The following is a 25,437-nucleotide window of genomic DNA, read 5'->3' on the forward strand; positions in this document are numbered from 1 at the left end:
ATTTGTGTTGCCATGTTTGCCAAAATGTAAGGGTCGTCATCATACCAAGTTCTGTTAATGTTCACAGACAGTAAGCCATGGTTGATTTTAACACTTCCCGGCCTATTTGGGTTGCTATCAAACCATCGACACTTAAACATGATCACTTGGTATCGATCTTTGTAAAGCAATTGAACGACAGTTGTGAGTTTGCCATAAAAATCAATGTTCGTACTTTCGCCTCCACCTGGGACATGGACACCGCTGTTTTGCGTACACAACTTGTCATCTCGTGCAGCCCCCAAAAATTTGACGCCGTTAATATAACAACCCGAAAACAATTCAGCGCGAATTGGGCCAACGCCAAGTTATATAACTCATCACTGTAAGTGGGGGAATTCGATGATTTCAACTTATTCACCTAATATAATACAAAACCATTCACATGTTAGTCTGACAAAATTAAATACTACAATTTATATTTGTCAAATACAAAACACTTATAACTTACATAATCCAAAAACCATTGTGGAAACAATTCACGGTGTTTCTGGGCAACTAAATGTGATGGATGTTCTCGCTCCATCATCTCTTCATGCTCATCTAAGTATGCCATTATCTCATCACAATTGTTCAGTACGAACCAATGCGCTACCTCCATGTCGTTTCTAGAAAACGACTCTCCTCATCCAGGATCTCCAAAGGGTCGTGCACTTTGGGCAAAAACAGAAAGTTTTTCCTTTCTCATACCTCCGTCGTTATTGCGCTGAGGACGATTGAAAGCCGTCTCCATATCTTTTAAATACATTCCACAGAAAGTAAGCGACTCATATTGAACCCACGCCTCTATAATTGATCCTTTGGGCCGCCCTGTTGCGTACACTTTTTTTCAGCTCTCCGAGAAGCCTGTCAAAATAAAACGATATGATACAAATTAGCAAGTCTGTGATAATAATGCATACACAAACGATAAGGATTATATACCGTTCTATTGGATACATCCAGCGATAGTTGACAGGACCAGCAAGCAATGCCTCTTCTGGCAAGTGAGCCATCACGTGCATCATACTTGTGAAGAAAGCTGGAGGAAATATCATCTCAAACTTGCATAGGACTTGGACAATGTCATGGCACAATTGAAACATGTCTGTCTTTCGCAATGTTTTTGCCGTCAGTTGGGAAAAAAATCTGGACAACAACATTATTGGCTTCACAACATCTTCCGGCAATAGATGTTGAATACCCACAGGAAGTACACATGACAGTCATGGCTCTTCAGTCCAGTAAATTTACCCCCGTCAACATTCACGCAACGTGCGATATTAGAAGCATACCCATCAGGAAACTTTACAGACGATACAAACTTTAGAAACTCTTTTTTGTCATTCGGTTTCATAGAAAAAAAATGCAAGATCCCTTCTAGCTTTATCACTGTCCCTGTTCATCCATAAACCCCTTCGTATGCCCATTCTTTCCAAATCAAGACGGGCTTTGATTGTGTCCTTTGTCTTGCCCTCGATATCTAGAATCGTGCCCACCAATGTGTCAAATACATTTTTCTCAACATGCATCACATCTAGATTGTGCCTCAATTTGAGTTTCGACCAATATGGGAGCTCAAAAAACATAGGCTTGTGAGTCCAGTTCATATGTGTAGAAGGTCTGGTCCGACTAACTGTTTTTCCGAACGGAGCAAAATCCAAACGGTTAAGCTGTTCCAAGATCTCATCACCGGACCATTCTCTAGGTCTGAGGCGACGCTCTGTGTTCCCGTCGAACTCTTTATCTTTTTCCCGCCACTCGTGGTCCCATGGCAACCATCTCCGATGACCAAGGTAATAAACTTTTCCCGCATGCCAACCAGAAGTTACATATTCCTCGCATATAGGACATGCCATATAACCCTTTGTGCTCCACCCAGAAACCATCGCATATGCTGGAAAATCATTCACAGTCCACATAACTGCTGCCTGCAAAGTAAACATCTTCCCAGTTGATTTATCGTACGTGCGAACACCGTTTGTCCATAAATCTTTCAGCTCATCAACCAGCGGCCTTAAGTAAACATCGATTGACCTCCCAGGATCCTCAGTTATCAAAACAGTCATCATCATGTTCTTTTTTCATGCATTTCCAAGGCGGCAAATTATATGGGAATACGAAAATCGGCCAAGTGCTGTGGTGTTGGTTTAGAACCCCATATGGATTGAATCCGTCAGTGACAAGTCCCAATCTCACATTTCGGGGATCAGCAGCAAACTCGGGGAACATTCAATCGAACTCTTTCCATGCCTCCCCATCTGCAGGATGCCGCATCACATCATCGTTTACCCGTTTTTCCTTATGCCATCTCATGTATGTGGCAGTATGCGTCGACATATACAATCGCTGCAACCTAGGTTTTAGGAGCAGATAATGCATGACTTTTTGTGGGATCTTAGTCATTCTATTCTGAGATGTCATTTTGAACCTCGACTCATTGCATATAGGGCATGTCTCCAACGTTTCATGCTCCTTGTAGAATAACATGCAATTATTTTTGCAAGCATGAATTTTTTCATAACCCAATCCAAGACCATTCAACACCTTCTGCGCGTGTTTATGGTCTTTCGGCAAACAATTGTCCGTCGGAAGCATTCTCTTGAAAACTCCCAAAAAGTAATCGAAATACAGGTTCGACATATGATACTTTATTTTTCCGTGCATTAGCTCTACAATGGCCATGAGAACGGAAAAGCTCTCGCACCCCGGGTATAGCTCTTGGTTGGCATTTTTTAACAGTTTTTCATATTGTTCAAACTCCGCGCTGTCTATTGGTGTAGGCACGTCATCTTCCCTTTCGTGATTGATGTTGGTTGATGCAAATGGAAAAGCATCCTGTATAATATCCATGACTTGATCATTAGGATCCACAATAGGTTCAACACTGTCCATTCTTGTGGCATTTGAAGACGAAGCACGGTCTAATTGTTCCCCATGAAGGTTCCAAATGCTATATGTCTCAATCATTCTATTCCTTAGTAAATGAAATCCAACATTTTCAATTGTCTCCAACAACGTGTTATTACACCTCCTACAAGGACATCGGATTCTAGTTGCACCCGAGTTGTGTCCACGTGCAAACTCAATAAAATCCTCGATCCCATCCAAGTATTCGTCTGCACATCTATTCGGGTTTTGTATCCACTTTCTGCTCATAATTCCTGAAACCACAATCACAACATAATAATCACAACAACTTCATACGAAGTTATAATGTCACCTTATGCCTCCGGTAAGGGCCCTATCCCATTCGGGAATGCATAGTCCTGTCACGTAACCTACGGCTACATGAGATTAGATTTCGACATGGATGAATTTCGGCAGCATCTCGATACAGTTCTTGAGGTGGGCATAGGTATAAATACCTACGTACCACCCGAAGAACGTACCGAGATGACACCGAAATCTCCACAATCGAAACCTAATCCTGTAGCCGTAAATTACGTGACAACACTCTGCATTACCAAACTGTCCAAATAGTGGGACAATTCAAGAATTAATTGGACCGCAGTCATGCTTTACGCATCCATGGACGAAATCCAACTAATCTCGGGAAAACTAAATGTTACAAAACATACAAATAAAAGTACGATTTCAATTAACTTCGTACATCACAACACATTGTGCTACGTCACGCACAATTTAACAACATAATATAAATATAACTTCACAAAAAAAATATACACATAACAAATTAACTTTAACATTTTTAATATATAAAATGAATAAAATACCTTATCAATCGTTCTCCACAAATCGCTAATTACAAATATCCCTAACGAGAACAAAATTAATAGCGTTAGTACGAATTTACATTAATACTTATAAATTAACGATAAAAAATACTTACCCAATCAAAGTATTGAATTTCCAGCAGAGGCAGCAACAGAGAGGTTGAGAGAGACGCAGAGGCAGAAAGGAAATTTGTTTCATTTTTGCCTCTGCAATGGTAGAATTCTGATATGAAGAAGAAGGACTTTGCGCGACGAAACATAAATTTCGTCGCGCAAAATACCGTCGCGAAAAACCATTTTTCCGTCGCACAAAACGTGTTTTTCCGTCGCGCAAAAACTTGCCGACAAAAAAATTTTGCGCGACGCCATAAATTTTCGTTGCAAAAACAATATTCCGTCGCGTAACATTACGTTTCGTCGCGCAAGAATGTACCGACATCTGCTTTACGCGACGAAATCTAATTCGTCATGCAAACAAAAATATCCCCCTCCATTTATTTTGGTGCCTAACCTTTACGCGACGAAGTTTCAGATCGTCGCGCTAGGTTTTCTTACGCGACGGCTTCGAAAATTTTGGTCGCGCAAGTTTTCACTTTTTTGCGCGACGAAAATTTTTTCCCGTCGCTTTATTGCATTTTGCGCGACGAATTTTGATTCGTCGTGCAAAAGCTTGTCGCGTAAATAGAAAAACGTAGTAGTGATTGAGAAGGTTTTCATGCTCATTTCAGAATGTTTAGAACGTTTTATATATAGTATCCGTTTTAGCTTGTCGTGGTACTTGTTTAAATGTGGATATTACCAACTAAACGAGCTTCTCTTGGTACGTTTTAATTATAGTATCCATTTTAGCTTTCAATGCCACAAGTTTCTCGCCAAGTTTGTGCCTAAAGACAACATCATAGAAGGGCGGGATTTGTTAAATAACACCTATTGAGGTGCTACTTACTCATGGGCTTCAAAGTTCCTCGCCATTTCTCAAATCATTCATTAAATTTTACCAAACAAGTTAGGTTGATCACATGGGACTTTCAAGTTCCACATACCTCAAATCCCATCTCTAAGACCATCTCCAACTATGTTGGGGCTAAGCTCAAATTTTCACCCTCCAAAATACAACTATTCATGTATTTTTAGTGCTCGAACTGTTTTTCCTCCAATATTGCGAACTCATAATTTGAGTCCATAACTTTATTAAATTGTTTAAAAATGGTCAACCTCTAGTTTTTTTGTTGTGATTAATTTTTAATGATATTATTTTTGTTTAAAACTTCATGATTTAATTTTCTAAACATTTTAACCTAAAATAATTGAATTTAATAAACAAAATAATTTTTCACTTAAAGTTAAAATCAAGCTAGAAATTTGTTAAAACATTGTTTTTTTTTTAATCTTATAAATTTATTTAAAAATGCATCATTGGTTTAAAAAGCAAAAGATGAACAAGCTATTCAAAGGGAGTTGTTGGCCTTTGATGTGACTCTTCCATGTAATGGAATGAAGGAGAGGAGTGGCGCACAAAAATCTTTCACGTGGGACCTGCTCTGTATTTCCTTCATGTGGCCTTCAATATTGGCATGTTGGAATCCACAAAATTACCAGTCCAAGCAATATTCGAACTGGAATTCAACCCAAGATATTGCTTGGCCCAAATTTCCACCCGCCCAAATACATTAGAGATGGAATTTGGACTCAAATGTCAAATTTTCAGTTTCCACCCCCATGGTTGGAAATGGTCTAAGCACCTCATCCAAACATACTCTTAGTGACTATAATGTGAGATGCCTATGGTTTGTCCTTAGACAGGGTTGGGCCGGGCCAAAATTTTTGGGTTCGAACCTAGCTTTATGGGCCAGGCTTTTTTCCTTTTAAATCTTTTTGTTACACATTTTTTGGCAAAAGTGATGGATAAAGAGTTTTCTTTTAAACAATAGTATAAATTACTACATAACTTAAGACAACAAAAATATAATAGCTAAACTCTTTTTATAATATGATAAAAAGTCTTCCACACAAGACAAAATGTTAAAATGGTCCAGCCCCTCCAAAATTGGACAAATTAGTCGAGTTACTATTCGACAGTGACATAAGAGTTGTTCAATGTCACTCAAAACGAGTGACTTAAGAGTTTATTTCATGTCAATGTCAGTCAGTGACTGGACCGGTTTGTCCAATTTTTGAGGGGCTAGTCCATATTTTCTTGGTGTCCTCCTATTTATCCTTATATGGTAAAGTCCCAACTCTTTTACCAAACCTAGACCAATAGCCAATATATTTAAAAAAATATTATACTTAAAAATGAATCTTATGAAAATGTATTACTTCTATCCCAAACTAGGATTGACATCATGAGAATTAAAGCAATTTGTGCCATTAGAATTAATAAAATCAAAATAAGCTTTCAAATTCTTTATTGAACCATTAAATTTGAACTTGACAAAAAAGGGGCACTAGAAGATATAGTGTATATATGACTTCCTTGTTACAAAATTTTAGACAAAATTGAAAAAATTAACTGAATGTATAACATGTGTAACAAAATAAGAAGTTTATTAGTTTATCATACATATTACATTATTTTGATTAAGTATAAGGTTAGGGAGTGCATCAATTAAATTTTAAAAAAATAAGGGCATAGGCTAGCAGGCCTAGGCCAGGCCGAGGGTTGCAAATCCTAAGCCCAAGCCCTACCCAACTTTAGAGTAGGCCAGGCCAAGCAGGCATAACTATCGGGCCGAGCCGGACTTTGGCCTATAATAAATATCTCCTTTTATTTTTTTGAGAGGGGCGATCATATACTAAACTCACACACACTACACGGATACTAGGACTCGAACCCAAGACCTTACCTGTGAGAGTAATTACTCCAAACCACTATACTAGTGGGTCCTTTGCATAAATATCTCCATTTTAGTGAAACTAATGAGTTTCTAAAAATTAAGTCTGACTTGGGCCCTATGAATAGCCCACACCCAACAAAATCTAATAACGAATAACCCTTTTAGCCCAACTTAGAAAAAATAATATTTTTTTATCAACCGAAAAAATAACATATATACAACTAAGAAGCCCTTTTGACATTTTTGCCCATACCCAGAAAATGTAAAATAGAATTAATATGTTAATACAATAATAATTTATATAAAAATTATTTTTTTAATTGCTATATTCTTGCCGTACCGATATTCTAGTTTTTAAAAATTAACCTTATTGGAATATCATATTGCCGTATCTTTACTCGTATCAGTGCAACATACACCCTCACATTAGCAGGTGATAGCTAAGCGCAGCCTAGGGCTTATGAGTTTTGAGTCCAAAAATCTTCTCCGACCCATGTATTTTGGGGGGTAAAAATTTGAGAAATGTCAAATTTGGGGTGGAATTCTAGTCCAAATATTGGTTGGACTGGTATTTTATGTGGGCCCAAACTCTACTTTTTCTACTCTTTTTTTTTTTGGCTTGGAAGCCCACTTAAAGACCAATGTATCCTGGGCCCCGCATGACATTTGCTGTCTGGCATGCATGTTATGCAACACAGCTGGCCCTTGTGCAAGTTGATTCCATTCCAACGGCTATATTTTCAAAAGTTGTGCTGTGCTGTTTTTTTTTTTGTTTTTTTCCAATAGCTATGTTTGTAATCAACGATCAGGATTAATTTTAGGCAATCTGAACGATAAAATTTCACATCCAACGGCTCAAATTTAAATCCAACGGTCAAAATAATATTTATAATTAATCTAAATCAGATCCAACCTCAAAACTTATTCCAAACTCTATAAATAGCCACTCATTTGATAAATAATCCACCAAAAATCATTTTTTTCCTTTGTTATATTTTTCATTCTACTTTCATTCTTGTTGAGAATGGCCCCAAAACCCCAAAGAGGTATAAATTGGAAACCACAACAAGATGAAGCATTGTGCAAACAATGGGTTTCTATCTCTGAAGATGGGGCTATTGGCACGAATTAATCAAACAACTCATTTTGGTTGCGTGTGTACCAAAAGTTTTTGGAAAATGATCCGGGCATGATGTAACATCTAGGAAAAACAAAAAAAATATTTATTTAACTTATTTATGAGTTATCCAAAAAAACCAAAAAAAGAAGAAGAAGAAGGAGAAGGCAACGTGTAAGCCAAACATTCATTATTCCTTTCATTCTTTCCTCCTTCCCTCTTACTTTCTCTTCAAAATCTGATTTTGGGATGAGTTGTTCATCTATTGGAGGTGAGTCACCTAGTCTAGGCTAAGGTTATTAATTATTTAGGCTAAGATAATATTAGGGATGAAAGGAATCAAATTTGGGTGAGGAAGAGGAGGATTGGAGGAAGGGAAGAAAAAAAAAATTATCTAAGTTGAGTCAATTTTGAAAAATTTAGTTTTTACCTTGTGATTGTGTTAGTTTAGTCTCTTAAAGAATAATTTGAGTCATATGAGTGTTAGGAAGAATTGAATTGGAAGATGTTGAATTTCTAATTTCGGGTTGGGTGGATAGAGCAATTTTTCAAGTGTGGGTGTTGTTAATTTTTGGTTTGATTTTGAGTTTTTGATGAGTTTAATTGATAGGTATGAAGTTTAGAAGTGTTTTAGAAGCCTTAAGAACAACTTAGAAATGATAGAATGGTTGAAAACAACTTTGAACCAAATCTGGAAATTTGCATTTTTCTAGGAATTTTCAGTCTGCGAGCCTCATTTTGGCTCTCTTTTTCTCCCAATCTTTTCTGTGTTTGAAGAAGCCAATCATTGATTTTAAACTAGACATGGCAAGGAATAAAAACAAATTGGTTTCATCGAATTTGGTTGAGTTCTGATAGGTCAAACACATGTCCAAAGTTCGGAAAAAAATATGTTTTCTGCAGAAAACCAGCCGCAAGCTCAAATTTGGAGCTGGTTTTCTCCTTCGTTTTAGCTCCGTTTCCAGTGTGGTTTATTGGGTTAGAAACTAGAGATATCAAGCTTTAAAACCATCATATGTTTGCCCATTTTTGTTAACGTTTCGTTGGTCAAAATGCCTCACAAAATATGGGATTTAATATGAAAACAGAGGAAGTTGCAGGATTTTATTTTTGAAGACGATGAACAGTAAGCCCACTCGTGGCTCCGGGAATGGCGGCGTGTGGTGACTATTCCGGTAGCCTCCGACGCCATATTTTTAGTCCATCCGACACGAGTTCTCAGTCCGAGTCCAATAGTATAGGTTTCGGGTCGTTTTGAGGGGTACTCTCTATGTTAGGAGAGTGGGGTGCACTCTCTATGTTAGGAGAGAAAATATTTTTATAAAATTAGATTTTCTAACTTCATTTATGTTATTTATTTTTTCAAATCTAGGAACGGGAGAGAACCCAGCCACATCCGAAGGGTAATTTTGTCAATTTAGCTTCTTGGACACGACGTAGGGTTTCCTGATTTTCCTGATGATAGGGCTATGTCACTTTTAATCTTAGTACTTATATATAATATTATAAATATGGATATTATTGTTGCTTTGCTTGATGAATATTATTTGATGTTATGTGAATATTATTATTGATGTTTCTCCATAGATATTATTTTTAACGCTAGGTGAATATTATTATTCATGTGATGAAGCTTGAAATATTATTGTTATTATTTGTATTATTATTCCACACAGATGAATTATGTTTGCTCTGTATTGCATATGCATCATAAAGACAGTGGTGTTTGGGGTGTGTGTGTCTCGTTTGAGGTTTATCTAAGGGGTAGGAGATGGCCTTAGATATATCTGAGTGAGTAAAAATGTGGCATAAATTCAAGTGACGATAGCAAGGCTTGAATATATTGAGGTGATGGGAGCAGGGCCTCTAATGAAAAGTGAAAGTTGAGAAATTCATAAACAAAAGAAAACTGGGTTAAGGGATGGATGGGCATATTTTAGGGTATTCGGAGCTACGGTGTTAAAACGTATGGTATGAGACATGCAGGCTTGTTGCCCTAAGGTATGAATTGGTGGGATTAGAAGGGAGTGAGTTCATGGCATCACTGCATATGCAAATTTATTTATTTGGTATGGCTGCATAATTTCTGTATCTTGTGTTTGATGCATGACACTTTGATTAACTGTGATAGTTGACCTTGAGGGGTTTGATGGTACTTTACTGGGCATTAGAATGCTCATACCCTAATAGATTGTGCAGGATTCAAGGCGATGTCTGTGGAAGCGGGTTACAACCAAGCTACTAGGCTTTTGTTGTTGATTTGTGTAATTAACTTTTGTAAGTAGTCAATGGTTTGATAAAGATCTTAGTGTGTATTTAACTACAAGTTACTGCGACTCTGATTCTGTGTTGTTAAGTAAATTTGTATTAATTTGTGGCTCTTTTTCTCATCATATCATGGTTGTAGGATTTTATTTTTTATGACTTTGGTATGACTTACACCCTGGTTCGGGAATATTCCTTGTTTCCGAATCGGGTCGTGACAAATGAGCGGAGCCAGGGTATGATCACCGCAAGCTATTGCTTCTCGGTTCAAGATCATCAACCAACAATGTTCTCTATGGAAGACATGTATGACAAATGTCAATGCAAGGCATGTGAGTGGCTCCAATCTTGAAGATGTGGTGAGTACCCATTTTTCCCAACGCTTAAATTTATAATTCTAATTCTTTTCAATTATTAACTTGATTTTTATTTTATTTCATGGGTATGATATGAATGCAAAAACACTTTTCTTGAATGATAATAAATCTCCAAATAGGTATTTCAAGTTGTATCATGCTTGGCAAATCTTAAAAGATTGCCCAAAATAAAATGGCCTATGTGAATCTCCCACACAAACATTCAAAGATTCTTCTCATAGTGGCAATACAGTCAATTTGGAGGAAGATGAAGATGATGTGGTCATGCCACTCCAAGGCCGTTGGGAAGAGATCAACAGAAGAATGAAAAAAAGAAAGGGAAATGTGTTGAAAGTTATCTCAACCAAAGTGGAAAGTTCTTGTCTGAATTGGTTCAACAGGGAAATGAGGCAAAGAAGGATAGGAGGTGAAAGTTAGAGTTCTTACAAGAGCAACATGCCTATCAAATCTAATAAGATAAGGAGGCCAATGAACAGAGGATAATGTCCATGAGCCTATCCAAATTTACTCCAAGAAAGAAGAAGTATTGTTAGAATAAGCAAGACAAAATTATTGAGGCCCAGATGAATGCAAGTTCCACCGACAATCCAGAAGACAACTCTGGAGACTATTATCCAAGCCCTCCACATAGTGGTTATTAATTTATGTTTATTTGTAATTGTTATTTATCTTTATTTATAATTGTCGTTTATCTTTATTTATAATTGTTGTTGTAATTGTTGTTTATCTTTATTTTTAACTATCGTTTATCTTTATTTATGATTGTCGTTTATTTTTCTATGATTAGTCTTTTTTAAAATTCAATGATAAACCACATCATTCATTAAAATCACACAACCACTTTTATAATTTAAACGAACTTTCATAATTTAAACATACAACATAATTTAAACACACAACATAATTTAAACAAACAACGTAGCTCATTGCCCCTCTTATTTGCATCTCCAAATGTGGTTGATCAAATCATTTCTTAGATTGTGATGCACTTGTGAAGCACGAACTCAATTATGATGGAACATGTAGTCTGAGATAGTTTATCTGCCTCGGTTTATATATTACGTGATAGTTGGCTCAAGCTCATAAGCAAGTCTTGCTCTTGCTCTTCTAGATGTTCGTGGACAATAATCATCATCATCAGATTCTGCATCTAGATCTTCAACAATCATGTTGTGCAATATTATGCATATCATCATGATTGAATGAAGTTGTTCTTTACGCCACATACGTGCAGGTCCCCTAACAATTGCTGATTGAGCCTGAAGTATTCCGAAGGCTCCTTCGACATCCTTCCAACAACTTTTTTTTTTGTGTGTGTCTGTGTGGACAAATAGTCTTTTTTTGGAGTATCCCGTTGAGAAATCGTCTTAACCAATGTAGCCCAACTGGGTAGATACCATCAGCCAAGTAATAACCCAGATTGTATTCATTTCCATTGACAATATATTGGATATGGGGAGACACTTCATTGACTACATCATTAAACAACGAGGAACGAGGTAGGACGTTGATATCGTTGTTCGATCCGACGACTCCAAAAAAGACATGCCACATCCAAGTGTCATACGAGGCCACTGCCTGTAGAACGACAATTGGCTTATTCTTATAGCTGGTAAACTGGCGTGCCCAAGTAGTGGGGCAATTCTTCCATTCTCAATGCATGTAGTCAAGACTGCCTAACATGCCTAGAAATCCTCTGCGACTAGCCTTGTGCAAGAGCCTATAAAGGTCAGTCAAATTTGGGGGACGGAGGTACCACTGGCCATACACGGCTTCAATAATGAACCAAAATTTTCGCAAATATTCATGGGTTATAGATTCACCCAATCTATAGTACTCGTCGGTGCAGTCTGCCGAGCATCCATATGCGAGCATTCGAAAAACGGATGTTAGCTTCTGCTCTGGGGATAGACTTTGTCGTCCACAAGCGTCTATCTTCTGGGTAAAGTATAGCTCATGTGCAACAACATTATTCAAGATGTGATAGAAAAGCTCTCTTCTCATGCGGAACCACCTGCGAAAGTCCACTGGGGCTAAAGTGGTCTTTCACAAACGTAGTCCTTCATAAGACTCTTATGATGTTTTTCTCTCTTCCGATTCTTGTATTCATGGCCTACAACAGAACCACCATGTTTAGATTGTTGAGCATATTGCTCCAACAAAAACGTATGGTGTTGAATAGCCGTTGCAACCCTCTGTTGATGAAGGTCATCATCATCAAAATCATCATTGAAGAAATTTTGTATAGCATTCCCACGTGAATTCATTGTAAGAAGGAGAATGAGATTGAAGGAGATTGTGTGGTCAATTCAGTAGAATAACACTTCTTAAATAGACAAGAGAATGAGATGACCTACATGTTTGAAAATAATTGAATGAAGATAGGAAAAAATAGGGAAAGATAAGGGAATCCAATAAAGTGAGATGAACAAAGATGAGCAATGGTTCAGAATATGATTGAAACTAGACAAGATGGGAAATGGTTTAAAAAATAATTGAATGAAGATAGGAAAAGATAGGGAAAGATAAAGGAATCTAATAAAGTGAGATGGACAAAGTTGAGCAATGGTTCATAACATGATTGAAACAAGACAATAGGGGATGGGAAAGGGTTCAGAAAATAATTGAAGAACATAAGTGGAGGTAGGCAAAAGTTCAGAATATTATTGAATTTGGATAAATGAATCCAATGAAGTAAAAGTAAAAGTAAAAATGGAAGACAATTATGGCAATGGCTTCAATGAAGGGTTGAATTATTCCACGCATACATACGGTAAATAATCTACCCAAATCCCAAAGAGGTGTGAATTGGAAACCACAAGAAGATGAGGCATTGTGCAAGGGCGGGTTTCTATCTCTGAAGATGGGGCTATTGGCACGAATCAATCAAATGACTCATTTTGGTTGCGTGTGTACCAAAAGTTTTTGGAAAATGATCCGGACATGAGCGGAGCAAGGGTACGATCGCCGCAAGCTATTGCTTCTCGATTCAAGATCATCAACCAACAATGTTCTCTATGGAAGGCATGTATGATAAAGACCAATGCAAGGCATGTGAGCGGCTCCAATCTTGAAGATGTGGTGAGTACCCATTTTTTTCAATGTTTAAATTTATTATTCTAATTATTTTCAATTATTAACTTGATTTTTATTTTATTTCATGGGTAGGATATGAATGCAAGAAAACTTTTCTTAAATGATAATAAAACTCTAAATAGGCCTTTAAAGTTGTATCATGCTTGGCAAATCTTAAAAGATTGCCCAAAATGGAACAACCTATGTGAATCTCCCACACAAACATTCAAAGATTCTTCTCATAGTGGCAATACAGTCAATTTGGAGGAAGATGAAGATGATGTAGTCATGCCCACTCCAAGGCCGTTAGGAAGAGATAAACAGAATGATGAAAAAAAGAAAGGGAAAGGTGTTGAAGGTTATCTCAACCAAAGTGGAAAGTTCTTGTCTAAATTGGTTCAACAAGGAAATGAGGCAAAAGAGGATAGGAGGCGAAAGTTAGAGCTCCTACAAGAACAACATGCCTATCAAATCCAACAAGATAAGGAGGCCAATGAACAGAGGATAATGTCCATGGACCTATCCAAATTTACTTCAACAAAGAAGAAGTATTGTTAGAATAAGCAAGACAAGTTCCCTCGACAATCCAGAAGACAACTCTGGAGACTATTATCCAAGCCCTCCACATAGTGGTTATTAATTTATCTTTATTTGTAATTGTTGTTTATCTTTATTTATAATTGTCGTTTATCTTTATTTCTAATTGTTATTTATCTTTATTTATAATTATCGTTTATCTTTTTTTATGATTGTCGTTTATTTTTCTATAATTAGTTTTTTTTTTAAATTCAATTATAAACCATATAATTCATTAAAATCACACAACCACTTTTATAATTTAAACACACTTTCATAATTTAAACACACAGTATAATTTAAACACGCTTAGATAATTTAAACACACTTACAAAATTTAAACACACAACATAGCTCATTGCCCTTCTTTCGCATCTCCAAATGTGATTGATCAAATCATTTCTTAGATTGTAATGCACTTACGAAACACGAACTCTATTTTGACAGACCATGTAGTCTGAGATAGTTTGCATGTCTCTGTTTATATCGTACGTGATAGTTGGCTCAAGCTCATAAGCAAGTCTTGCTCTTGCTCTGATAGATGTTCGTGGACAATTATCATCATTATCAGATTCTGCATCTAGATCCTCATACTCATCCTTAACAATCATGTTGTGCAATATTATGCACGTCATCATGATTGAATGAAGTTGCTCTTTGCGCCACATACGTGCAGGTCCCCTAACAATTCCCCATTGAGCCTAAAGTATTTCGAAGGCTCCTTCGACATCCTTCCTATAAGCCTTTTGTTTTTGGGCAAATAGTCTTTTTTTGGAGTATCCGGTTGAAAAATCGTCTTAACCAATGTAGTCCAACTAGGGTAGATACCATCAGCCAAGTAATAAACCAGATTGTATTCATTTCCATTGACAACATTTTGGATGGGAGACACTTCATTGACTACACCATTGAACAATGGGGAACAAGCTAGGACGTTGATATCGTTGTTCGATCCGACGACTCCAAAAAGGCATGCCATATTCAAGTGTCATACGAGGCCATTGCCTATAGAACGACAGTTGGCTTATGCTTGTAGCCGGTAAACTGGCGTGCACAAGCAGTGGGGCAATTCTTCCATTCCCAATGCATGCAGTCAAGACTGCCTAACATGTCTGGAAATCCTCTGCGACTAGCCTTGTGCAAAAGGCAGTAAAGGTCAGTCGGATTTGGGGAACAGAGGTACCACTGGCCATACACGGCTTCAATAACGGAACAAAACTTTCGAAAACATTCAAAGGCTGTAGATTCACCCAATCAGCAGTACTCGTCGGTGTAGTCTGCCGAGCATTCATATGCGAGCATTCGAAAAAGAGCTGTTAGCTTCTGCTCTAAGGATAGACTTTGTCGTCCACAAGCGTCTATCTTCTGGGTAAAGTATGTCTCATGTGCAACAACATCATTTGAGATGCGATAGAAAAGCTCTCTTCTCATGCTGAACGACCTGCGAAAGTCCACTGAGGGATAAAGTTGTCTTTCACAGGCGTAGTCCTCCATGAGACTCATCATTTTATGAGTACAAGGGAAAATGTTTTGGTATTGAGCCAGTTACAAGGGAAACTCTGCCGATTTTTCAGTAGACATTAACCTTATTATTTTATCATGTTTTGTATAGAAGGGAAAATAGGTCATTTGTGCCCGACATTTGCCAGGTGTCGGACACGCATAGGATCTGGCTCGGATTCCAAAGCGGAATTTGGACTGGGTCCTGTAACACCATATTTGGATTGTTGAGTATATTGCTCCAACAAAAATGTATGGTGTTGAACAGCCATTGCAATCTTCTGTTGATGAAGGTCATCATTATCAGAATCATCATTGAAGAAATTTTGTATAGCCTTTCTATGTGAACTCATTGTAAGAAGGAGAATGAAATTGAAGGAGATTGTGCGGTCAATTCGGTAGAATAATACTTCTTAAATAGACAAGAGAATGAGATGACCTACATGTTTGAAAATAATTGAATGAATATAGGAAAAGATAAGGAAAGATAAGAGAATCCAATAAAGTGAGATGAACAAAGATGGGCAATGGTTCTGAACATGATTGAAACCAGACAAGATGAGAAATGGTTCAGAAAATAATTGAATGAAGATAGGAAAAGATAGGGAGAGATAAGGGAATCCAATAAAGTGAGATGGACAAAGTTGAGCAATGGTTCACAACATGATTGAAACAAGACAATAGGGGGTGGGAAAGGATTCAGAAAATAATTGAAGAACACAAGTGGAGGTGTGCAAAAGTTTAGAACATTATTGAATGAGGATAAAAGAATCTAATGAAGCAAAAGTAAAAGTAAAAATGGAATAAAATTATGGCAATGGCTTCAATGAAGGGTTTGAATTATTCCAGGCATAGGTATGGTGTTTTGAGTCCTAAAAATACATGAATAGTTGTATTTTGAAGGGTGAAAATTTGAGTTTAGCCTATGGTTGGAAATGGCCTAAGCCCAGACCAAATTAAGACGCACGCTATGTTAAACATGAGAGCTCTGGTCGTCTTGTTCGTATCAGCGTGTTCGTCGTCCCAAATCACCCTTGCCCCAAAATAAAACCATCAGCTGCTACTTTCTTGTATGCCTCCAATCTCTGCCCCTTTGTCTCTATGTGTCTTTCTTTCTGTCTCTCTGGTAGTTTTTGTAGAGAATTGTGATCTTGTTTTCATTTTAGGGTTCTAATTCTAGGAGACAGGCCCAAACCCCCTCGTCGTTTTTTTTCTTTTGATTTTCGGTACTTCTAGGTATGAGAGACATCTGGTTTTGGTACCCTTTATTTTTTATTAATCTTTAATTTTATTTTTATTTGATACTGGGTTATGCTTTGGAAAATCTTATAGTATTCATATATGGTTTTACCGGAAAAAAAAAAACAGAAGAAGATATGTTTCAGTATTTGATTTGTGTGGGTTTTGTTGAATTGGTGATTGGATAGGCTTGAATGTTGTTTACACCATAATCAACCAAGCATGTCTAGCATCAAAACGACTAGCACCAAGGCAGACACGCCTTCCTCCTTGCCGAAGAAAGACACTCTTTCGAAGCGGCAGCCACCTGTCGAAGCTCCCAACTGCCGAACATAATCTCTAAGGACACGTATCACAACCAGAGCAACTTGCACAAAGTCCCACATCAAAACTTTGTGCAAAACTCCCATTTCACTCCCTTATAAATAACGTTCGCTCTACCTATGCTCACCAGGTCTTCAGCAACGAGTTGGGACGCCTACCAAAGACGTAGAGATCAGGCTGGGCCCCCATTACCTTCAGCGAGGAGGAAGAACTTGGGGTCATTCTCCTCATGATGACCTGCTCATTATCCATGCGGACATTTCTAACTTCGACGTTGGGCGTATCCTGGTGGACACTGGCAGCTCGGTTAGTGTGATGTTTGCTGATGCTTTCAGGGAGCTCCAGGTCCCAGCACACTTGCTCGACCGAAGCATCCCCTCTCGTGAGCTTCTCTGGCAATGTTGTTCAACCTCTTGGCAGCATCCACCTTCCTATCTCCATTGGTTCAGCACCCTAGCGGGCTACCGTCACCACTCCCTTTCTTATCGTTGACTACCCCACAGCTTACAATGTCATCCCAGCCTTGGCGCAAATGAAAGTTTTCATTTTCATGCACATGATGTTGCTGAAATTCCCCACACCCCATGGCACAGGCACGGTGAGCGGCGACCAACTTGGGGCCCAAAGTTGCTACGCTTCAGTAGTGAAATCCATCAATTGCCAGCATAAGGGTAAGGCCCTAGCAATAACCAAGGCTCTATCCCTTCCTCAAGTTGGCACTGAACGACCTGAAGACCCCAGGGAGGAATCTGTCACCCAGCAGGCTGAACCTGTGAAAGACCTTGAGGTGGTTACTCTCCGTGATTACATCTCGGACCGATAGGTCCAAATCAACACCTTCTTCTCACAAGAGCTTCACTATGATCTCTTTGCCTGGTCTTACAATGACATGCCTGGCATATCACCAGACATCATATCCCATCGGCTAAGCATTAATCCTGCCGTCGGCAAAAGCGTCGTGCTTATAACCCAGAGCGCTATGAGGCCATGAGGGCAGATGTGGATAAGTTGAGCAGCGTTGGATTCATCAAGGAAGTAGACTATCCCACCTGGCTGGCTAATGTGGTGATGATCCGCAAACCAAAAAAAGGCTGGCGTATGTGTGCAGACTACACCAATCTTAATTGGGCCTGCTCGAAAGATAGCTTCCCCCTACCCCGCATTGACCAGCTTGTTGACGCCACAGCTGGCCACGCCCTCCTTAGTTTCATGCATGCTTACTCTGGGTACAACTAGATCTTCATGCACCCTGATGACCAAGCCCTCACCTTTTTCATTACAGATCGTGGTCTATACTGCTACAAGGTGATGCCCTTCAGGCTCAAGAACGCCAGGGCTACTTATCAGCGTCTCGTGAACAACCTCTTCGCCCCACTAATTGGCAACACCGTGGAGGTTTATGTTGATGACATGCTAGTCAAAAGTGGCACTGCTGACCAGCACATCTCTAACCTATGTGCCATGTTCACGATCCTGAAGCAATATAGAATGAGGCTCAACCCTGCGAAGTGTGCCTTCGGCGTGGCTTTAGGGAAATTTGTTGGCTTCATGATCAGCCAACAAGGTATTGAGGCCAATCCAGAGAAGATCTAGGCCATCTTAGACATGAAGATACCCAAGACGGTCAAAGACATCCAGAGCCTTACAGGGCGCGTCGCGGCGCTAACCAGGTTCATCTCCAAAGCTACTGATCGTTGCGCCCCATTCTTCAAGGCACTCAAGGGTAGCAAGCGAAGCATTACTTGGACTGCCGAATGTGACAAGTCTTTCAGCGAACTGAATGAGTATATGAGCCGGGCCCCTTTATTGTCAACCCCCGAGCCTTAAGACCTGGTGCATTATGTTAGAAAGGCATTACAAGATGCCGAGGTTCGGTACCTAGACATTGAGAAACTAGCATTCGCCCTGGTAATTTTGGCTCCTCAAACCATACTTCCAAGCTCACACCATCCATGTCTTAACCAACCAACTGCTCATGCAAGTGTTGCAGAAGCCAGAAACTTCTGGGAGGTTGGTTAAGTGGGCCATTGAATTTGGTGAGTTTGATATCCACTACAAACCCCGCCCAGCTACAAAGGGTCAGACCGTCGCTGACTTCATATCAGAAATCACAGAACCCCAAACTTCGGCCGCTACCAAGATCATAACCAAACCCAATCCTCATTTAAGCCAGGACCACATCGCCAGCACTAGCACCCTAGACCTGACCCAGCCCTTGTGGACCTTATATGTGGACGGCTCTGAGAATACCCAAGGATGTGGGGCCGGCCTCGTTCTCATCTCCCCAGACGAGGTTGTCCTTGAGTACGCCCTCCGCTTCAAATTCCACGCTTTCAACAATGTCGCCGAATACGAAGCACCCTTAGCTGGCCTTCGACTAGCCAAGGAGTTGGGCGCTAAGCAAATTCAGATATTCAGCGACTCACAGCTCGTTGTCCATCAAGTCAACCAGGACTTCACGGCCAAGGACATCTCTATGACAGCCTACCTCCAGCCATAAAGCAAGGCATCGGTCGCAACATCCACATGGAGCTCTTGGATCAGCCCAGCACACAAGCACCACTCATCTGCACAATTGATCACAGCCCCACATGGATGGACCCCATCCTTCAATTTTTTGGAAAACCAGACACTACCTGCTGATCCTGCCGAAGCGCGGCATGTTCGCTATCGCTCCGCTCAATACCTGATCATCAATGGTGCTCTATACAAGCGTGGCTTCAGCCTCCCTTACCTTCGGTGCCTGACTCCAGAGGAAGGTAATTATGTCCTTTGAGAGATTCATGAGGGCATCTGCGGCAATCACTCCCGCGCTCGCTCACTAGCGCATAAAGTCATTAGGCAAGGATACTTCTGGCCCTCACTTTATACAGATGCCCAGGCCTTCACCCAGAAGTGCGACAAGTGTCAACGATTTGCAAACATCCCACAACTTCCAGCTGAACCATTGACAACCATGGTCAGTCCTTGGCCATTCACCCAATGGAGACTTGACCTCATTGGACCTACGCCTGAAGGCAAGGGCCAGGTCAAGTACGCAGTTGTAGTTGTGGACTACTTCACCAAGTGGGCTGAAGCTGAAGCCTTAGCCACCATCACTACAGCTCGCATTGAAACATTCGTTTGGCAGAATATCGTATGTCGTTTCGGCATCCCCAACACCATCATCACAGACAACGGCCGGCAATTTGACAATGCAAAGTTCAAGCAATTTTGTTCCAACCTCAAGATACGTCTTTACTTGGCCTCCCCATCCCATCCCCAATCCAATGGCCAGGTTAAAGCCGTGAACAAGATCATCAAAAAGACTCTGAAGACCAAGCTTGACAAAGCCAAGGGTTGCTGGCCAAAGTTACTCCCAGAGGTTCTCTGGTCCTACCGCACCACCTTCCGTACCTCCACAAGAGAAACACCGTTCTCTCTTTCCTTTGGTACTGAGGCCGTGGCACCAGTTGAGATTGGCCAGCCCACATACCAAACCTCCACTTATGAGGCCGAAGCCAATGACGAACAGTTAGTCCTGAACCTCGACTTCATTAACGAGCTTCATGACCAATCCAACAACAACGTATCGCCAAGTACTATGACTCCTGAGTCAAATCCCGTGCATTCAAGACTGGGGACTAGGTCATGCGCAAGGTCTCCTTGGCCACCAAAACCTTACTGAAGGTACCTTGGGTCCTACATGAGAAGGTCCTTACGAGATCACCAAGGTCTGCTACCCCGGCACTTATTAGCTTCGTAATCCCATGGGCAAGACCTTGCCTCACCCTTGGAACGTTGATCACCTCAAGTACTACTGTAAGTAAATATATCTAGACCCTAGGACATTATGTTTATTTAGACTTTGGTTTCTGAGCCTTGACTCGAATTCTTGTACCTTTTGCCTTTCGGCACCTATCTAACGAAAGCACTCGAATTGGGCTTATTCCTACTCATCTAAACTTCTTTAGTTGGCAGTATGCATAAGTAAGAAACGGAAACAAAAAAACCATGCTATCATAAAATCACAAAGGTAGCCCTGCCTTACGGTAGGGCAATATCCATACAAAACAAAGACAAGTCCGAAACAAATACTATGGTTACATCATAAACGGAAACAAATGTACAAGGTCCTTAGGCATCGGCACGTTGCTCCGGCTCGGCCTCGGACATCTTCTCACCACTGCCACCCCCGGAAGCCCCACTCGCCTCGGCACTAAGGGGACTAGTAACATCTCTGGAAGAAGGGGACTCAAAAAGCAACTCCTTACCAGAAGGAATGGGAGAAGGAACACCACTAGTGTCGAAGTTTATATCCAAGTCTGGATTAAACCTCGCCACCAGCTTCTCCTACCCGAACTACTCCTCGACCATCGTATCGAGCACAAGGTTCTTGAACCCCTTAGAACCCTTGTACTCTTCGATGGCCTCGACACGAGACGCAGCTAGCTCCTCCACCTTCTTTCGCTCCGCCTCAATCCTAGCCTCCTCCACCTCCTCCAGCCGCCAAGATGTCTTCTTCAACTCTCGCTCTAGCCTTTCCACCCTCAACTGAAGTGCGTTCCTCTCTCGAAGGACTGCCTGAGCCTTGGCAGTAACAGCCTTCGCCGTCTCGGAATGGCGTCTCGCAAAGGCCACCTCCTTCTCCGCCCTCGCCAGGGTGAGGTACATATCCTCGAAGGCCTGCAAGATGTACATTATCATAAGCTAGACTTAACCCCCAAAATGAACAACTCAAAGGTTCACCAAGGTACTAGGATACTTACATTGGCGGCAGAAATGATTGACTTCTAGGCTCGATTCGAGAAGCCCGTAGCCTTGGTTTGAGCGAGCTCTCTCGCGTCAATCTTTACTCCTGTCAAGAAGGCGTTCACTAGAGGCACCTCCTGCAATGCATCTCCAGAGTCACCTCTTTCGCCTCTCGCCAAACTGAGGCAAAGTCTATGTCATTGGTACCTGTAGGGAACAACTCCTCCATCTCCAGCGGTAGACTAGGTAGAGGATCTAGGTCAAATGGCAGCAGCATTGTTCCACCCATGACGTCATGAATGGATGCCTCAATCCCCCTCCACTTCTTCTCCAGCTCCACCAGCAAACCATCATCCTCCTGCCTAGGCCGCTTCCTAGCAGCCCGCAATTCTACCCCCTCTGCAGTGCTGGTCTCACCCTTTGCCTACGTCTTCTTTGCCATGTTGGCCCTATCTTTCTCTCTCCTTTCCTGTAGCTTCCGCTATCTCCTCCGGATCAACCGCCACCTTTGCTGAACCCTCCACCGTCACTATAGTCTTCAGCACCTCAGCCATTGCAACCGCAAAACCGAAGCAAATGTTAGCACATATACAAGGGCAAGCATGCGACAAGGAAGGGGAAAGTGAACTTACTTCCTTGAAGCAACCCTGACTCCAGAAGAAGCACTGGTGTCACAATGTTCCTTATCTCACGCGCCTCTGCAGAGACTAGTCTCCGCACCAGCTCTATCTCTTCCTCTTCTTCCCTGGATACTGGCCTACACTTCACGAAACCTGCATATAGACAAGGGCGTCAGTTTTCACAAGCTTCGGACGACACGACACATCCATAAACAAGCACATACAACCACAACTTAAAAGCAGGAGTTATAACCAAAAACCTGTAGACTGAAACTGGGTGGGCACGTGTCTGCTGACAGCCTTTCCAGGCTAGCACTCCCAGTTACGAAGATAAAGAACCATCAATTTCTCCACGTCTTCTGCGACGACGGTGGTTGCCCTATAAAGTACCCCATCTCCTTTGCCTTTCGGCAATTGACCTGCACCCCGCCAAAGTTGCCATGTTGCCTGGACACTAAGTACAGGTGCATGAATTGCTCGAAGGTTGGCTCCCCTTGCTTCGCCAACCACCATGTTATCTACACCCCGTGCAGTACACTCCAAAAGTTAGGATTGTACTGCCCAAGGGCATAGCCCAATCTCGATAGCATCATATGCACCCAAGGATGTAATGGTAGCCTCAATCCATGTTTGTACATGGCTGAGAACACCATCACACAACCCTCGGGAGGATATCTCGCTGCTTCAGTAGGTGTGGCAACCTTAACCCCACACAATCAGGTATCGCGTAGTCTACCTTCAGCAGCGAAACCCCTACTGGAAGGCCCACACCAGCAGAAACCACTACCACTGTACCACACCCAGATGGCCCCACTCGCCCACTTGCACTAGCTTTTGGTGCCTGAGTCATACCCAACACCTGGTTGGCAACAGCCTCTAAGGTAGCATAATTCCTCTGCATCTCCTTATAGGCTTCCCCCCAGAGCTCCTTGGCTGCTCTTCTTCCCCCACCCAATCCCCCTCCACTATCAGCCCTTCCACTATATGTTCAGACTCAGTACTCTCTCCACTGGTACCCAGGGCTTTATCATGACTACCACTCTCAAACTCTTCCCCACTGAAGACATGGGGACTTGATGGACTTTGACTTTCCCTTTCATAATTACTAGACATCTACAAACACAAAAATAAGGAAACTAATGGGCATGCGAAGATTGAAAGCAAAGGCCTAGTCATGTTCTTCAAACGTTCTTCAATGTTCATGAAAGTTCATCTAAATTCATACAAGTTCATGCACAAACTCAAGCAAAACGAGAATTTCAACCTAGGGCAAGAGAACGAAACAAGACGTGCCTTGTTATCGCTACCACACACGGCTGCTGGAAGTCGCTAGGCCTTGACGGAGTCCCCTTCGACCTCGTCGAAAATCGCCTTCGCCGCACCTCAACCTAATTGGAAATCACCTTTGCTCTTCTACTCAAGTCTCTTAAAAATTCCAAGTGCTCCCTCTTCAGCCCTCCATGCCCTTTTAAAGGCATACAAAGGCTCATCGATTTTCGATCCATCGCAGTAACTAATCCTACTGTTAAGGACGCCCCGATTTCCACAAACAAACGGTTCAAATATCGCTAAACATATAGCAGCGCGATGATGTCACACATTTCCTTCGGAAGGCTCTCTTCTGAAGCATGAAAGGACTCTCGTGACTGGCGATGACGTCACACCTTCCCTTCAGAAGGCTCCATTCCAAAGCGTGAAAGGACTTGCGACTCGCGATGATGTCACAACTTTCCTTCGGAAGGTTCTCATGACATCACACCTTTCCTTTGGAAGGCTCCCTTCCGAAGCATGAAAGGACTCTCGCGACTCGCAATGACGTCACACATTCCCTTCAGAAGGCTCCCTTCCGAAGCATGAAAGGACTCTCGCGACTTGCGATGATGTCGCACCTTCCCTTCCGAAGGCTCCCTTTCGAAGCGTGAAAGGACTCGCGACGACGTCACACCTTCCCTTCGAAAGGCTCTATTGACGTGACACATTCCCTTCAGAAGGCTCTCGTGACGTCACACCTTCCCTTTAGAAGGCTCCCTTTCGAAGCGTGAAAGGACTCGCGACTCGAGGTGACGTCACACCTTCCCTTCGGAAGGCTCCCTTCGGAAAGCTCCCTTCCAAAGCTTGGAAGGACTCGCGACTCACGACAACGTCAAACCTTCCCTTCTGAAGGCTCTCGTGAAGTCACACCTTCTCTTCGGAAGGCTACCTTCTGAAGTGTGAAAGGACTCACAACTAGAGATGACATCACACCTTCCCTTCGGAAGGCTCTCGTGACGTCACACCTCCCCTTCGAAAGGCTCCCTTTCGGAGGGTGAAAGGGTTCTTGCGACTCGCGATGACGTCACACCTTCCCTTCGGAAGGCTCCTTTCCGAAGCTTGGAAAGACCCTCGCTCCTCACGGTGACGTCACATCTTCCCTTCGGAGGGACGTCATGACGTCACAACTTCCCCTCGGAAGGCTACCTCCCCTTCGGCACACAGCATGCCGAAGCCCCAGAAAAAAAAACACAAAACAAAAAAAGGTGTGTCTTTTGGCTTCCGAACTTGAGGGACTAGGGGACTGCCTAGGGCACCCGTCATGGTGGCACGCTTGATTTAATTACGCAACCTTCTTACAAGTTCCCAAACCAGAAGCCATTTCTTGATTGACAACTTGGGGGACTACTGTTTACACCATAATCAACCAAGCATGTCTAGCATCAAAACGACTAGCACCAAGGCAGACACGCCTTCCTCCCTACCGAAGGAATACACTCTTCTAAAGCGGCGGCCACCTGCCGAAGCTCCCAACTGCTGAACCTAATCTCCAAGGACACGTGTCACCACCAGAGCAACTTGCACAAAGTCCCACATCGAAACTTTGTGCAAAGCTCCCATTTTCACTCCCCTATAAATAGGGAACAGTACCCAAGTAAAAAGGATAATTACTTTCTCAATTTTACTGTTACTCTGCCAAATTTACCACTCTTAGGTGACTTAAGCATCGGAGAGCCTTCGGTCGGCACCACACCGGTGTCCGAAGCTTGA

The 25,437-nt window shown here is 41.5% G+C and overlaps 1 protein-coding gene across 1 annotated transcript; it reads left to right on the forward strand.

Moving 5' to 3' along the window:
- On the forward strand, nt 13,295–13,984 carry LOC109950209. The gene is made up of 2 exons (XM_020568265.1): nt 13,295–13,432; nt 13,520–13,984. The coding sequence occupies exons 1-2, from the start codon at nt 13,295–13,297 to the stop codon at nt 13,982–13,984; spliced, it is 603 nt and encodes a 200-aa protein (XP_020423854.1).

This window comes from Prunus persica, chromosome G7 (assembly GCF_000346465.2).
Source record: "Prunus persica cultivar Lovell chromosome G7, Prunus_persica_NCBIv2, whole genome shotgun sequence".
In the NCBI taxonomy this organism is placed as follows: Eukaryota; Viridiplantae; Streptophyta; class Magnoliopsida; order Rosales; family Rosaceae; genus Prunus; species Prunus persica.